This window comes from Antechinus flavipes, chromosome 6 (genome assembly GCF_016432865.1).
Source record: "Antechinus flavipes isolate AdamAnt ecotype Samford, QLD, Australia chromosome 6, AdamAnt_v2, whole genome shotgun sequence".
Lineage (NCBI taxonomy): Eukaryota > Metazoa > Chordata > Mammalia > Dasyuromorphia > Dasyuridae > Antechinus > Antechinus flavipes.
Genome location: NC_067403.1, coordinates 7,306,111 through 7,323,421, shown reverse-complemented (window position 1 = coordinate 7,323,421; position 17,311 = coordinate 7,306,111). Strand labels below are relative to the sequence as shown.

General features: G+C 43.8%; 1 protein-coding gene across 5 annotated transcripts in view; it reads right to left on the bottom strand.

The window, feature by feature from the left end:
- CC2D2A (coiled-coil and C2 domain containing 2A) overlaps nucleotides 1-17,311 on the bottom strand; it is a 135,029-nt gene that overhangs the window by 48,400 nt on the left and 69,318 nt on the right. For all 5 annotated transcript variants that reach the window (XM_051965533.1, XM_051965530.1, XM_051965531.1 and 2 more), the window contains 6 exons: nucleotides 15,199-15,355; nucleotides 13,401-13,548; nucleotides 10,200-10,329; nucleotides 7,559-7,762; nucleotides 5,325-5,417; nucleotides 2,553-2,644 (listed from right to left, as the gene is read on the bottom strand). In XM_051965533.1, coding sequence (XP_051821493.1) covers nucleotides 2,553-2,644; nucleotides 5,325-5,417; nucleotides 7,559-7,762; nucleotides 10,200-10,329; nucleotides 13,401-13,548; nucleotides 15,199-15,355 — 824 coding nt within the window. The remainder of the gene's footprint in view (nucleotides 1-2,552; nucleotides 2,645-5,324; nucleotides 5,418-7,558; nucleotides 7,763-10,199; nucleotides 10,330-13,400; nucleotides 13,549-15,198; nucleotides 15,356-17,311) is intronic.

The window sequence follows — 17,311 nt, the reverse complement described above, 5'->3', positions numbered from 1 at the left end:
TAGTTGTTTAATGTCCCTGAAATTGCGTTTATTTTACTTCCTTTAACAAGAAATATCCCCCATACTTCTCCACATATCCCCATCCTACTCTTCCTCCGGTACCCAAAGCCATGGGCATTTCTTCAATGAAGCCTTCCACGATCTCCTCCATGGGAGACAGACTTTGCCCTCTCCGTACTCCTGCCGCATTTGTCTACTTGAGCATTCCCAAAATTTGGGTATTTGAGGGCTCAAAAGGGTCACAGAAAACATAAATCCACGACTAGGGGTCTGAAGGTAAGAAATTCCCTCGGTAAAAAAATTAAGGGATAGGCAATTCTAGAGCAAAGTGCAGGAAATTCAGCCTCTTTTCAAATTTGAAGAAATGATGCGAGGAATTAGTATTTTTTGATGTGTATGCCATTTAATGCTTGTATTTTCATAAAGAAAATGGCTGCACCAACCAAACGTCCTTCCTTAGGAAATCCCTGTCCACTTGGTTAGAATATCAAGTTTCTGTAGCTCAGTTTGGGAAACAATGGGCCCTATGACTTATGTGATGCTTAACTACATTTTGCTTTGTAGGTGGTTGAGCTCTGTACTCGCGTTGTCTCTTCTATCGAACAGCAGCCTTTATATATATTTAATATCCCTCACAGTGCTTGTCACGATGTATTGAAAACAGTCAAATAGTTTATAAAGTAAAAAAGATCATGGGCTCCAGGTAAGAACCTCTGACTTAAGGGAAAGAGCATAAACTTAAGAGTAGAAAAATGTGTCAACACAGCATGGAAACTTTTTTCTAAGACACACACACACATTAAAGAAAAAGGCTCTCTTAGAAAAATATATATACACCCATTTTTATTTTTAAATAAATATGTGTATATATATATACGCATACACACACATATATATATCAGAGTATGAATCTGCATATATATGAGGGTTAAAAAATATCTGGGTGGGTAATCCTCCATTGACTCAGATCACAACTGCTCCAGAATATGCCCGTTCACTTGGGGCCAACTGTATGATGAAAACCTCCGTGGGGAGCCAGGTCACTCTCTGAGAGAGAGATGGGGAGCCCATTGGCTGGCCTGCACTCTCCGGACTGGCAGGGCAGGGAAAGAGATAGGAGAACCCAGCGTCGCCGCCGGTCCTGAGAAGGCCCTGGAGCGCTTTCCCCAGCTTTGGGGACCGGGCTGGCTCCGGGACCTTGGCTGCGTTCTGAGAATTCTGCTGCGGATCAGCGGGGAGGGCAGAAAGGGCCCAAACTGGGGGTTTTGCGGGATGGCCTTGCTTTGGCCACTCGGACAGCACGGACCTGGGGGCCGGACTGATGAGCTGCCCCTGCTTGGGGACCTTCCCTCAGGGTGACGGACAACACGCTCCCTCAGCGGCCCACCCCGGCTGGTGGATCCCCCCATCTGCGGCTTCCTGCTCTGGCATCCCCGGGAACAGGAGGCCAGCGGGAGCTGGGAGTCCTTGCGGGGAGGGAGGTCCCGCCGGGACCGCTTCAGCCTTTCCCTGGGCCGGTGCTCTGCTCCTGGAGGGTGACCCACCCAGAAGGCGACCTACGGGGCTAGGGCGCGGTGACAAACACAGAAGCAGACCGGGAGCGAAGCGCCAGAACCGAGTCGGGAATCACGTACCCTGAGCCATCAGAACTTAAAGCCCCCAACCAAGCAGAAGGCATGCAGAAAAAGAAAGGACAAAATGACTGGCAAGACTAAACAACCCGAGAACCCGAATTCCCCCCAAACAGAGACCAGAGGGGCTTGGTGAAGGGGACTTGGGCCTGATCAAGGGGCCTGCTGGGCGACTGCGACCTCGGGGCCAGAGTCCAGATCCCCGGGGACCGTGTCTGCGGCTCGGGAGCTGCTCTGTAGCAATGGCCTCTGGCTTCTTCTGCGTTCTCCCACCCGGGCACGCTTCCCACAGAAGTGCTCGTGTTGGGGGGGAGGTTGTGGGAAGCGGGGAGGCGGCCGTGGCGACAGGAGGGCGCCGACTGACCGAAAGATCAGCCCTTCTTTGTGCAGAGGAACACTTGGGGATAATTTCCTGCTTGCTCCTCTCTGCGACCTCAGGGAACTAACGAAACGTTTCGGAGCTTCAGCTAATGAGGAGGCCGACCTGGACGGTCAGTGATGGCCCCTCAAACACTAAAGCCCGAGAGAACTTTAACGCACGGGGTCACACAAGGCACCGGGGCCACAAGGGATTGATAATCTGCTAATGGGTCACTGGGGCAGGAGAGGGGAAGAGCTGAGGAGGGAACCTCCCCTGCCGTCCTGAGACCTGAGAAAACGGGGAGAAACCCTTGCCCCAGAGCCCGCGCTGATGAAGGTTTGCCTTTGAAATGAAATAAGGGGTGCGCAGGGTTCTGGCGCAGGGTTCTCCTGGCAGCCCAAGTAAGGGGGGCCTTGGCCGTGGGTGCGACCTGAGGCGGCGAGTGACGGGGGAATCCTGCTTCCTTTATAAAAGCCCTCCCCGATGGCGAGGCAATCAAAAGCAGAGATCTAAAAATCAGAGCCCCGGCCCCCCCCCCCCCCCGCGCCCCCCTTCCCTACCTGATATTGGGAACATCCTCTTCCACCACCAGGTCCGAGAGAAGGAGATGGCGTTTTGCGATTAGGAAGCGGTTTATCACCGACTCTCTAACCTAGGGCGGGACAAGGCAAGTTCATTTGCAATTTTCTCAGTAAATTCATGATAATAATTCAGAGCTTAAAGTCATAGGACTTTAAGTTTTGAAAAATAATCTAAGTCTTATTATCTCCATCTTTCTGAGCCTCTGGAAGATAAAATGACTTTCTAATAAATAAAATAAATAAAAATTAAAAAAATAAAACGAATAAGTATTTGAGGTGAGACTTGATTCTAGATGTCCTGGCTCAAAGTACCGTATTTTACTCCTTCCTGCTGCCTTGTAGATTATTTTAAAATGCACTACAGACTATTATTCTATTGGAACTTAAAAGTCTGAGTTTGATTCCAAAAGCTCCTCTCCTATATATCTGACTCGATGCCCAATTACGAATGAATTACAATTTGCCTTAATAATAATCAAAGATGAAATTTTAATCTGGAGTTGTAAGTTTTCTTTTATTTACAGTTATTCCTATGATCCATGAATCCCCAAGATTTTTGTGGGGAGTTGCTCCTTTTAATTTTTAATATGTAGACAGTGGTTATGGTAGAATAAATTAGTTGTCTCAGAGGTAGGGAAGAGATAGATGGAAGGAAGGCTCTGTTTCCAGGCATCTGTAAGAAAATCCACAAATGCTACTGTGGAAGCCTAGGGGACAGTGTCGGCAAGATAATGAATGGAGAGAGAGAGATTAAAGTTAGTCTTGTGATGGCAATATACTATATATTATCTGATCAGATATATAAGAAGGCAATTATGAGTTCCTATAGCAACTCCTAAAATGGGCACGGAGCCAAATTATAATAGGGATAGGGACTTTAATTAGCTCAACATCTGCTGTGTCTTACTTAAGTACTCTGCTAAAATCTGATAAAGTCTTGCCTTTGCCTTGCTGACAATTCCATATCTCAGAAGGCAGAGGGAGTGACGAGAGATCCTACCACAGTAAAGTTAATTCTGACCAACGAGATTGGCAAAATTGAATTGATGAGAACTTTGGGAGAAAAGGGACTTTTTTTTTTCAGGATTTATGGTAACCCACAAGAGGGAGTGCTGGAGACAGTCTGATTTTCACTCAACATCAGGAGATCAAATTGCAATGATTTCAGAGAAAAGAGAGGAATGCTTCCATGATCTGAGACAGTAAAAGGAAAGGGAGCTCAAGAGGAACAGAAACCCCCACAATCAAATTCTGCTAAGGCCATCAACACTGATCCCAATGAGGAAGAAAAGGAGGAGAAATCTAAAGCGTTTCAACTCTTTTCTGGCTTTACTCTTGACAGTTTCATCCGCTGCCTTGGATTCTATTATCAGATATTCACAGGTCGTCCAGCCCAATCTCTCTCTTGAACTATATAGTCTTATGGGAACAGCTCCCAAGGGGGCATTTCAAATGCAAATGTCCAATACTAGAGCTCATTTTCTTTCCCTTCAAACCCACCCTCAATAAACATCCCCATTTCTGAGACACACATGCTGAGGAAATGCTCCCATTCTTCCATTTTCCCAAGTGGGCAAACACAGAGTCATGTCCAGCCAGTTGCCAAATGGTTATTTCTACCTCCCTGACTTCTGTTCATCCTCATAGCTTCACTCACAAGACCCTGATCCAGGCCCCCATCACATCTTGGCTAGACTATTGCCACAGCTTCTTAATTCTTTAACTTCCTCCAAGCTTTGCTGCCTCGAATCTTTCGTTGGCACCAAGACCAAAGGGTTATTTCTAAAACAGCCCTGTCTGATCATGTCATTTCCCTGTTCAACAAAATCCAGGGGTTCTATGTCACCTTCAGGATCAAACGCAGACTCTGGTGACCTGATTGGTGGGTACAAGAACTCATTCCCTTCTCAGCTCTGCTTCTCAGATTCGGATTTTCCCTCAAAGCTCAGCTCAAGAGCTCCCTCTCAGGGAAGGCCTTTCCTGATTTCTGCAGCGCCTCTCCCCTCAATTCTCTTGTATTCATCGTACAAACATTCCTGTATATTTACAACAATATAAAGATTGCTTGAGACGAGCAATAACTTTGATGTGGCTATGCTCAGTGTCTGATCCCGACAAACTAACCAAGGATTAAGTTGGTTTCCTCCCTTTTAGTTATTATTCTGTCATTTAGTGCTGGATTTCATACCATACCCATGCATTTTATGCTCTCTTTTATTGTATTTTTAATGCTGTGGTTTTAAAAAATGACTCCCTTTATAAAGAATTATAGCTTTAAAGAGCACACTTCATGGACTGTTAGAGATATCGCAGTGGCTACTGGTGTGGGAAAGCAAAGCATTCCAAGGAGCATCAAACTGACAATGAAATCCACCCTCTCTACATTAAACCTCTTCTTTATCAAGCTGCTCAAATGTTCTCTCTGTATCTCGATTCCTAGCCAGAAGCCCTGAAATTTGGTAGTAGTCCAAAAGGCCAAATCCTGTTTTTCATTAGTCCACATAGGCAGTGGCTTTAGTTCTTTTCCAAAGACTCATATTTTCCAGGGAAGAAAAGAAGAAAACACCATTCATGTCCCAATATACTTGAGTTTTCTGCACAGGATAAATCCTACATAATTTTTTTTCTTTCAATGTTAAACATATTTATGCCTATGTTAATTAACTAATAATTTGTAACATTTTGGTAAAATTTGTAATAATTTGTGATAATTTGCAAAAGAGAAAAAAAAATTAAATTTCTTTTCTTCACCTGTTGGAGGTACTTGGCCACTCTGGCTCTATGAGCATCTAAATGATCCTTGGTCTCGATTATCCCTCGGTCACGTATTCGTTTCTCATAGTCCTGCATTTAAATAAAATGTAATCTGATTATTTTAAAATACTTTTGACTTCATAGAGAACTTATGTTTGATTTTGTTGCATGTGATCTTTTCTCTTTAATTAGACTGAAAACATCATCTGGCCTCCTTGGTTGGGAGACCCTTGGTTGGGAGTTACTTCATTTGGACCCAGAGCAGGTTTTTCCTGTGTGGATGTGTGAGTTCATCAGTACAGATGCTCCCACTGATGACTACCCCCATCTCTGTCTCTACTTCCTCTGCAGCTTCTCCATGGCCTTCCTTAAAGGTCCCCAGGGAACGGGGGAAAGACCTCCGCATCTAGAGTCAGAGAATCTGAGTTTGTGTCTTAGCTCTGAGACTTACTGCAAAAATTTGAGCCATTCACTCCGTTCTCTGGGTTTTCCATTTGCCTCATTTATATGACGAGGGGTTAGATTCGCTGTCCTCTAAGGTCTTTTCCAGTTCTACATCTATTATCCAGTGACTCTACAGCTGGCCGAGTATGGATGCAGGTGTGCAGAATGGTTAACAGAGTTAGTAGAGGATAATGGAGTTTAGGATATGGGGCGGTGGAGAGCAATAATGCAAGGACACAAGGGTGGATGTGGAGTCAGTCCTTAAAAAGGAGGGCTGCCCATGAGAGAAGGCAGACATCTCAAGATGAAGGGCAAAGTCAGGGATGAACTCGGGTCGCAGCGATGATATGGGAGACTGCAAAGAACTGGCCGAGCTGAGGCAGACCCCCAGTGATGAGACCAAGTAAGGCCCCTGGCCCAGAAGGAGAAGGAGACAAAGTAGAGATGCCCCTGGGCAGAGAAATATTTTGCAGGTACTTCTCTGACTCCATCTCCTGGCTTCCCTGGCTTCCTGCAAGTCACCTCAAATCCCTGCCAAAGCCTTTCCAATCCTCCTTCAAGTTAGTGTCTTTCCCCCTCAGAAAAGCTCGAAGTTATCTCTATATAGATATAGATATAGATAGGACTAGGTAGATATCTATTTAGATGGAAATTGATAGATATCTGTTATATTCACATATCTATCTACAGATAGATGTTGCTATCTATAGAGACATTTGTAGAAGAATAGCTATCTTTTGATATCGATCTATATATAGATATTTATTTATCCATCTGTGTATCATCTATTTAACCACCAATCTACCCATCCATCTATCCACCTCTCTCTCTCTCCCTCCCTTTCCTTCCTTCTTTCCTTCCCTCTCTCTCTTACTCTCCTTCCTTCCTTCCCTTTCTTCCTTCCATCTTTTGTTTATATGTAGTTTTTTGCATAATGTTTTTTCAAATAGATTGTGAGCTCTTTGAAAGCAGGGTATCCCCTGCTTTTTTTTTGGTATCCCCAGTACTCTGCACAGTGTCTGGCACACAGTAGGTACCTTATTTTTTGGTGATACTTGGTTACTATAGCATTAATAAACGCTTGCTAACTTTTCTTGACTATTTGTGGTGCAATAGGATGAACACTGAATTTGGAGTCTTTGCTTTGAGACTCTTGATATTTATGACCTTGAGCAACTAAATTCACCTCTTTGGGCCTCAGTTTCCTTATCATTAAAATCATGATGTTGGACTACATGGATTCTAAGATCCTTTGCAGTTCTAAATCTATGATTTATTAATTAATCCGCAAGCATTTAGTGAAGTTTTTATTATGGGACAGGCACAAGAGCCTTATTCTTGGAGTAAACTCGTATTTAAAATATTTGGATAACTGCATTTCAATAGAATTGATTGTATTTGTAATCATATATTTTATTTTATGCGCTGAAGAACATGATTCTAAGGAGAGGTACATAGACTTCACCAGGCTGCCACGGGAGTCCGTGACACAAAAACGTTAAAGAACTTCTGCTCTAGGTCTTTGCTATTTCTTATATTTCATGGAAGACGTATTTTTCAAGTATATTTCATCTATTCATGTGTATAACAATTTTATTTCTTGTTATATGACAGGTTTACCTACAGCACTGCTAATGTCTTTTATGCTACTCATGATGTGAAAGTCCCCGAGGGCAGTGTGCTGCAGTCTACTTATTACCAGACATCCTTCCCTGCCACGGGGCAGGAGGCTCCCATAGGGAGGGAGCCAGAGAAACTTCGAAGTGTAGAGGGAGAACATGTCTTACCTGGAACACCTTTTCCATGATTTCTCGGTCATAAATGGGAACCTGCTTAAAATTCCGAAACTCTGGCACCTCCAGGGCTCTGAGATACAGAAGTCTGAAGCGCTTCGATCTATTTAGTTCTTCATCTGAAGCAAAATTAAATTCTTGTTGCAGCTGCTCCAGCCTGAAGAATTCTGGGACGTAGGTGTCTCCACTGGTCGCAACCTGGAGAAAATAAAAAATGTGAACTTACAACGTACCCATCGTTCAAATCAACCGGCTCTGTAGGTCGTATGTGTGAGTGTGTGTGTGTGTGTGTGTGTGTGTGTGTGAATGTGTGTATGTGAGTGTGAGTGCATGTGTGTGTGCCTGTGAGTGTGTGTCTATGTCTTTGTGTGAGTGTGTGTGACTGTGTGTGTGTCTGTGTGAGTGAGTGTGTATGTGAGTGTGAGTGACTGTGTGTGTGTTTGTGTGTGTCTGTGAGTGTGTGTCTATGTGTCTGTGTGAGTGTATGTGACTGTGTGTGTGTCTGTGTGAGTGAGTGTGTATGTGAGTGTGAGTGACTGTGTGTGTGTCTGTGTGAGTGTGTGTCTGTGTGTGTGAGTGTGTGTATGTGAGTGTGAGTGTGTGTGTGTATGTGTGTGAGTGCCTGTGTGTGTCTGTGTGTGTGTGAGTGTGTCTATGTGTGTGTTCTGTGTGAGTGTGTGATTGTGTGTATGTGTATGTATGAGTGTGAGTGTGTGTGAGTGTGTGTGTGTGTGTGAGTGCCTGTGAGTGTGTCTATGTGTCTGTGTGAGTGTGTGTGATTGTGTGTGTCTGTGTGAGTGAGTGTGTGTCTGTGTGTGTGAGTGTGTGTATGTGTGAGTGTGTGTGTGTATATGTGTGAGTGCCTGTGAGTGTGTGTCTATGTGTCTGTGTGAGTGTATGTGATTGTGTGTGTCTGTGTGTGTCTGTGAGTGTGTGTATGTGTGAGTGTGTGAGTGTATGTGTGTGTGTCTGTGTGAGTGTGTGTCTGTGTGTGTGAGTGTGTGTATGTGAGTGTGAGTGTGTGTGTATGTGTGTGAGTGTCTGTGTGTGTCTGTGTGTGTGTGTGTGTCTGTGTGTGTGTGATTGTGTGTGTATGTGTGTGTTCTGTGTGAGTGTGTGTATGTGAGTGTGAGTGTGTGTGTGAGTGTGTGTGTCTGTGTGTGTGTGTGAGTGCCTGTGAGTGTGTGTCTATGTGTCTGTGTGAGTGTGTGTGATTGTGTGTGTGTCTGTGTGAGTGAGTGTGTGTATGTGAGTGTGAGTGTGTGTGTGTATGTGTGTGTTCTGTGTGTGTGTGATTGTGTGTGTATGTGTATGTATGAGTGTGAGTGTGTGTGTGTCTGTGTGTGTGAGTGTGTGTGTGTGTGTGTGTGTGTGAGTGTGAGTGTGAGTATGTGTGTCTGTGTGTACTGGAGGGAATAAGTGATATAGACCTTTAAATTAAGCAAACCTAAAAACCAGACCTTTTGGATTTTGTTGGATTTAGAGCTGGAAGGGAACTCAGATAATCGGTAAGAGGTTACTTTAGACCTTTAACTTCACAGAAGGGAAATGACCGCATGGGTGGGAAATGGCCGAGCCGAGGGTCGAGCCCAAGTCTTCTGCCCCCCCGTGCACTGTTCGTGTCTTGCTGACTCTCAAACCCGCTTCACGTTTGCAGACTTGTGAAATGGAGAAGTCAGCCTCCGCATTTTTAGCCTTTTCTTTTTCTTTGCAATGAAATGTTGTAGCTCAACTTTTTTCTTACTTGCTGTACAACCAGGTGTAAGTCCTCTGATCTGTCTGAATCCTGATTTCCTAATCTCCAAAATGGGACTGATGACACTTATATTACTTCTCAGGGATTTCCAAATCTTAAAATGCTACATGAATATGTCATTAACATTTAGGAAGACAACTGAAATACAAACTGAGAAGGAAGTTATAAATATGCTACGTGGAAATTTTTTTTTTACAACAATATGATTTTAAAAGTGTACACACAATAAATTATACTCCTCTTAAATTTTACAAATTTATTCTTAACTGAAGTTCATAATACCTGAATTAAGAAAGAGTATTTTGGCAAAAAGCTTTCATTTCTTCAACACACACTTCCTGAGTATCGTTTATGGAGTGGGCACTCTGCAATAGACCCTGGAGGATGCAAAGAACACTAAAATACGGTTCCTGTTGTTATGCAATCTAAAGTCTAATAACGAATATTAAATAGTTTATAAATTACATGAATTCACATTGGGACAAATCTCTAAAAGGCCAGAACCTAAATGGAAAATCTTCACCCTGGTTATAATTATCTCACGGATGAAATCATCATAATAAACACAATCACAGGAACATGTTGCTAGGAGCGCTTCCCGGCCAGTATATTTGTTTATCTATTATATTTTTATGCTAATGTGAGCACTTCCAAGAAAACAATTCAATTGGCTGCCTGGAAAAAATGAGATCCCTGACTGATAAATCACCCAAACTTCCAGTGTTATGTTGGACAGAAATAGCTGAACTCAGTATTGATACAAAATAAAGATTTTTAAAAGTCCCCTTCAGCTAATGTTGTTTAGACAGAATTACCCTCAGAAGCCCCAGTAACTTTCAGACACACGATTCACTCTGGTGGGACTGGGAGGCTCCTCACCGTTATTAGCTGCATCAGCGAGGCATTATTTGGGTCATTCGGGTCCAGCTTGGATTCCGCTGCCCACTTTGCCAACTTCTTCATGTCCGTTAAGCTCGATGCACCAATGGATGCGATGGCGTCAACTTTCCTTAAAGCATTGAAAGGATAAATTAAGCCCCAAATTTTTCAGACTTAAAAGCAGAGTTCTTAATCAGGGTAAGGAGAATCTACCCATTGATTTTCATTATAGTTCTATGCTTGTTATTCTCCACTGGAGAGCTCCTCTCTTCCCCCCAGGCCGTGCAGCACTCTGGATTTTTCTCACTCAATAACAAACATGTTTGTGGCATCCAAGAAAATGAGAATTATTATTATTATTTTTTATTTTATTGTAACTTTTTATTGACAGAACCCTGCATGGGTAACTTTTTACATTATCCCTTGCATTCACTTCTGTTCCGATTTTTCCCCTCCCTCCCTCCACCCCTTCCCCCAGATGGCAAGCAGTCCTTTACATGTTAAATAGGTTACACTATAGCCTAGATACAATATATGTGTGCAGAACCGAACAGTTCTCTTGTTGCACAGGGAGAATTGGAGTCAGAAGGTATAAATAACCCGGGAAGAAAAACAAAGATGCAAACAGTTTACATTCATCTCCCAGTGTTCTTTCTCTGGGTGTAGCTGCTTCTGCCCATCCTCGATCAATTAGAACTGAGTTAGATCTCATGAGAAGAATTATTGCTAACATGAGGGGGAAAACCCCCACTAGATCCATGCTGAGTGCTAGGAACCAGTTAGAAAAATGGGCTTTGATCACTCTCAGGGGGACCCAGGCCAATCAAAGCCATCACTGACTTCAGGCATCAGAGGCCCCAGGAAGCCCTAAATCCTCCTCAGTTGGTAACCTCCGCACAAGGCGCCGAGCACTGTGGACCGTGATCCCCTCTGGACCGAAGGGAACCAAGGCACATCCAAGTAAGTCGGTGGATTTTCTGAGGTCCTCCAGTCCGACTTGTATTTTACAGTGAGGAAAGTTGGAGCCAGAGAGGAAGGGACTTTCTCAGGATGTTCAGATGGGATGGGGTGGGTTTATATGTGACTCCCACCACAGGAGCCAGGACAGACTCAGGACAGAGTGGAGGGGAGGAGGGCCCCCTGTGATATGGTCCCCGGGCACGACTGAACAACGGTGACTTTTAGTTCCAGGTCAGAAAGGCCTGAGTTCAAATTGAGCCTCAGAAATGTGACCTTGGGCAAATAATTTAACCTCTCTCTGCCTCAGTTTCCTTAACTAGAAAACGAGGAAAATAACAGCACTGAACATTGCAGGTTGTTGTGAGGATCAAATGAGATGATCTTTGGAAAGTGCTTAGCACAGTGCTATGCGAAGCAGGTGTTTAATGCTCATTCCCTGCCCCTGCCAGTTTCATGTTCTGCTCTCAGGCCTTTATTTCTGGGGGTCTTTTCTCTCCTTCATGGCTCTGTGGAAGGGTTTAATTACCATGGAAGCTCTCATATACTCAGTCTAAGGCTTCAACAGGAGTAAAATCAAAGACATATTGGGGGAGAGAAGCTTCAGATTATTATTATAATTATTATTATTTTATTCACTTTTAGTCTGTTTGTAAAATAGCTGTATTAATATGGTACTAGAGTGAAAGAAAGGAAGGAAATCAAGACTATTCTTAGGACCAGAGATGGAAGGGAATGGGTCAGGGGCTCTTAGTTTGGGCTGTTAAACTGAAATATTTTGATCATTGTATTTCAATATAACTGATTATAAGCTTATGCAATTTATTTCATACTCTTAGAAACAGTATTCTGAGAAAGGGCTATAGACTTCACCAGATTGCCAAAGGGGTCCATGACATAAAGAAGGTTAAAAACCCATGGATGGGAGAGAGTACATCATTTGCTATATGTGTTTTACATATGGGAAACCGAGGCAGAGGAGTTAAGTGACCAATTTAGATAACGGCTGACAAAAGGCAGAAAGCCCCATTCAGGGCTTTGTACATGGTTTTCTTGCCTCTGTTAGCGATATTTAGAAGGAAGAAATAGATAATGGGGATAATAGAGGAAACTTGCTTTGCCTAGCGATTCTGCAAAGCAGTATTTCTGCAATTTCTTTGCATTGCTAAGAGTGAATCCCAAAGGATTTGCCACTAAGAGAACATGTGAACACCGGCTATATGCAGGTTGTCCAGTCATTTTCTTTAGTCCTGTCCAGCTCTTTGGGATCCCATTTGGGGTTTTCTTGGCAGAGAGCAGTCGGCCATTTCCTTCTCTGGCTCATATTACAGATGAGGAAACTGAGGCAAAATGGGTGAAATGACTTGCTCGGGGTCACACAACGAGGGAGTGTCTGAGACCCTACTTGAACCCAGGAAGATGAGTGTCTCTGTCTCTGTCTCTTTCTGTCTGTCTGTCTGTCTGTCTGTCTCTGTCTCTGTCTCTGTCTCTCTAATATATACAAGATGATTTCTCAGGGCACAAGGTACTAGAGCCTGGGCTGGGGAGAACTTTGTGGGGAGCTGAGCTTTGAAGAACTCTAGGAACTCTAAGCAGGTCTGAGGAGGGGACGGCTTCTGAGCCCCAAGGAGGGCCTGCCCGAGGCCCCCGGGGAAGAGCGGTGCTGTCACACGTGGGGGACAGACTGTGACGGTGTAATGGGCAGAGTTCAGGGTCACCGTTGGCTGGCGAGGAGATGCTGGACAGTGGGAAGGGAGGGAGGTTTGCCATCGGGGCGTCTGGGCTGGAAGCTCAGAATTCTGAGCCTCAACACCCTCATCTCGGAAATGGGGATGAAAATCCTGACACTGCCTATCAATAGATACATCAATAGTTACTGCCCGTCTCTCCGAGTCACTGTAAGGGAACCCAGATCAGAAGGAGCCGTTGCCAGCCTGGGACCGTAAGCAAGCCAGGTCACATTTAAGCTCAGCGGGCTTCTCTACAAAGTCTGCCTCCTCCCGGGCAGTTAGCGGTCCCTGAGCGCCAGAGAACGGGGCACGGGCCAGTGCTGCTGACCACAGGGCAACGGGTAACACTTCGGGAGCAGAGCGGGCAGGCTCGGGGACGGGGCACCCCAGCAGCAGGGCCGGCGGCGGGCAGAGCCCCTAACGGAGACCGCCCCGCCTCCCACGCAGCCGGTCGCTGTTTCCCGAGAGTGGAAACCCTCCCCGACTGGCCACGATTCCCTCCGAGCCAGCTTACCTCCGAACGCCGAGGCCGCGCTGCGCTGCTGGGGGGATCAGCGGGACCCCGTTCTCCCCGACCGCCCAGGCCACGCTGTTGGACACCCTGCCGGAGGTCATCAAAACCATCTTGTTGCTGCCGTCGGCTTCGAAGGAGAAGGGCTCGCCTGGGAGAAGCACATCGGGCCTGAGAGATCCCCGTGGAGAGATCCCCGTGATGAGAGATCCCCGTGGTGAGAGATCCCCGTGGTGAGAGATCCCCGTGATGAGAGATCCCCGTGGTGAGAGATCCCCGTGGTGAGAGATCCCCGTGGTGAGAGATCCCCGTGATGAGAGATCCCCGTGAGCAACGGCTACACTTTTCTGGTGGGAGCCGATTGCGGGGAGTGCAAAGAGCAAAGAGCCTTTCTGGAGAAAGGGACCCCCACAGGGAGGTCATGTAAGAGTGCCCAGCTGCAGTCTGTGATAGAGAGAACGGTTCTTCCTTCCTCCTCCTCCCCCCACACTCTGTGTGTATGTAAGTGTGAGTGTGAGTGTGAGTGAGTGTGAGTGTGTGTGTGTGTGAGTGTGAGAGTGTGTGTGTGAGTGAGTGTGTGTATGAGTGTGTGTGTGTGTGTGTAAGTATGAGTGTGTGTGTGAGTGTGTGTGTGTGTGGTGAGAGTGTGTGTGTGAGTGTGAGAGAGTGTGTGTGTGAGTGTGAGTGTGTGGTGAGAGTGTGTGTGTGAGTGTGTGTGAGTGTGAGAGTGTGTGTGTGAGTGTGTGTGAGTATGTGTGTGAGTGAGTGTGTGAGTATGAGTGTATGTGTGAGTGCCTGTGAGTGTGTGTCTGTGTGTGTGTGAGTCTGTGTGTGTGTGTGTGTGTGTGTGTGTGATCTCCAAAAACTCCTAGATGACAAAAGAAACCCCCGTACCTCATTTTACAATGAGAATAAGGAAAAATGTCATTAAGCCTGCATCCTACTAAACAGAAATTTCTGATAAAATGGAAATACGATTGGGTTGTAGTTTGAAAATTTGTGAAACATTCAGCTTCTTCATAATACTTATAATTATTCCACTCCATAATATTTGGGGACTGGATTATTACGTCCTTGGTCCCGAGGACTCCTGGACGAGGAAATTCCCTTTACTAATGCAGATTGGCGGCTGCTCTGCAACTTCTGGTCTTAGACAATTGCTTGGGGACTGAGAGGTTAAGAGAATTGTCCAGGGTTATACAGGCACTATTTGTCAGAATCAGGATTTGTACTGAGCGGATTGAATATGCTGCTTTTTAAGCGGAGCTTGACTTAGGAACTTTTTCTTAAAATATTAAAAAGTATTTTAAGAGATTATATTAAGACATTTAATATATTAATGTATTGATATTTTTATTAATGATAATTTATCAATGGGATTCTTTGAAAGCCTATATATTCTGATTAATAGTTTTTAAACCATTATTCTCAGAAGGGATCCATAGGCTTCTCCAGTCCGCCATCTTTTTCCATGACACACCCCACAAGGTTAAGAATCCTTTCTTAAAGCTTGTTTTTTTTTCTCCTTCCACTCTTCATCATACAAAATGGAAATGATGCAGTTATTATTGTTCATCTAAAAAGAAGTAATTTCTACAGGGCCAATGATATTTTAGAGAATAGTATCCAAAGCACATGTTTTAAAATTTTTCACATAAAAACATCTCATTGGGTAGATTTCAACATTTCAAAAATCTTAAATGTCAATTTTATAGCAATAGAAGCAAAGGAAATATACCAAACTATGTAGTCAAATGCTAAAATCAAAGCAAGAAATAGAAGGATGAGGAACTCTCCGTACCACTTCCGACTCCCTCGTGGTCCAGGACCACATGCTGATTGCTGCTGAATTCAACTTCTTCAATAGAGGCCCTTCCGGTGAATACCGTTGTCTCAGGGATGGGTAGAAAGACCTCTGCTAACAAGTTAGTGCTGCCATAACCAGCGCTTTCATAGACCTGGAGTCAGGGAAGAAAAAAATCTTAAAAGAAAGGCGATAATAACAATACAGAGGCAATAATAATGGACGCATGACGATGGCCCTAATCTTCTCCCTAATGATTCCAACTGGCTTTAAGTTCTTTTCCAGTAGTAGGGATACATGTGCTCTTTCTCATTTGTTTCCTCTTCCAGTAACATTTCAAAGCAGCTGACTTGCTTAGGATAGTTTGAGATGGTGGGACAGAGCACCTGCTTCAGGTGAGGACCGAAGTCACGACCTTGCGTTTAGGACCGCAATGTTCTAACTAACGGAACTAATGAACTGTCAACAAATACAGAAGGTACAATTATGGAGAATATTCCTTAGGTAACTATGAAAATTCAAATGAGACCGGGTAATATAAAAAAGAAAAAGAGACATTAAATCTATATACTCAGCATACAAAACAATTGTCTAATGATGATTTTGTAAAACCATCAGAGAAGAAATCTCGGGCAAGATAAGTTATATTTGAACTTAAAAAAATACAGCAACATCTAGTTAAAATGCCAGACACTTTAGCAGTAGAAAAGCTGAATTGTATCCAGGTCAATCGTGATGAGTGATGGACGTACACTATTTCCCTTCTGACAAGACAGGCGATGGACTGAAAAGGCAGAGTAAGATGTTTTTAGATATGGACCACATGGAAATTAGCTTGATTATGCTTGTTTTTTTTAATAACATAATCCCAATATGTATTTTTTTTCCTTCTCCCCCCGCCCCAAATAGTTCAGGATAATTTGAATTTTTTTTTTATAAAAACAAGAAAAATTCTGAGTCTGTTGTGTGAAATATTTCCCACTGAGTGAATGATCTGGCAGGTTGTTCTAACATGTATTTCATTGTATCAGTGTGTTACCCTCTATGTTTTTTTATCTGTAGAATATGTGTTCTAGGTAAAAAAATAGTGCTTCCAACACAACTGTGCTGGTGGAATATGGTCTTTCTTTTGTTTCATTTATTTATTTATTCATTCTTTGGCCATGAGAAACAGGAGAATTAATGAATGGATCCAGAAATTCAATTGAAAAATTTATGAAGTCTTTTTCTTTTAACTGTAGCTCATAAAAAGCCAATTAATTTAAATTAAAAATTTCCCCGGGGAAAGGCAAATGATTGAAATGCCATAAAATCTAAATAGCATAAAGTAAAGGGATGTGGCAACAACTGCATTCCACCCATAAAAGGTGTGGCAGGGGTGACTGCACAAAGATGCTGTCGAGTCTTCCGAGTTGGACCGTTAGGCTTCTCTGGGAATCCTTTGCTTCTCAGAGACCTCTCCCCACATTTGCAGAAATACATAAAGGCCACTTAGTAAATGCCTGCAGAAATGAAGGGAGGAAATGCCCTTCCTAGGCCCCAAACAGGAAATCAGTCCTGGGACCCTGGCCTGTTGGAGCTCCTGTGTGGTGGCCATGTTTGTTCAGAGGGAAGCCTATGGGGGCAGCTGAATATGGATAATTACTTTTAGCTTTTCTCAGTCATTCTTTGATTTTCATAAGTACCTTAAGAGGTGCAAGGGGAGGTGTTACTATCCCCATAAGAAGAAAAAAGTGAGATACTGGGTTAACTCAGCATCTCAGTTAGAGACTGAGTCAGACTGGTCACAGGCAACGAGGACATTTATATATATCTGACTCCTACCTCGCCTGGCTAATGATGATGATAATAAACAATAATAGATATAAATGTAGAACTTCAAAGCTTATAAGTGATATTCACAAGCTAATTTGGGCTTCATGACAATTCTTCAAGGGAGAGGATTTAGGTATTATTATCCCCATTTTGTGGATGAGGAAAGTGAGACTTGGAACTAGTTAGTGATTTGTCTAAATTCATACAACTAGTAACTATCTAAGATGGGATTTGCTATTTCTAAGTCTAGAATTCTAGTCTAGATACCTTCTACTATTCCATGGGTTATTAATTT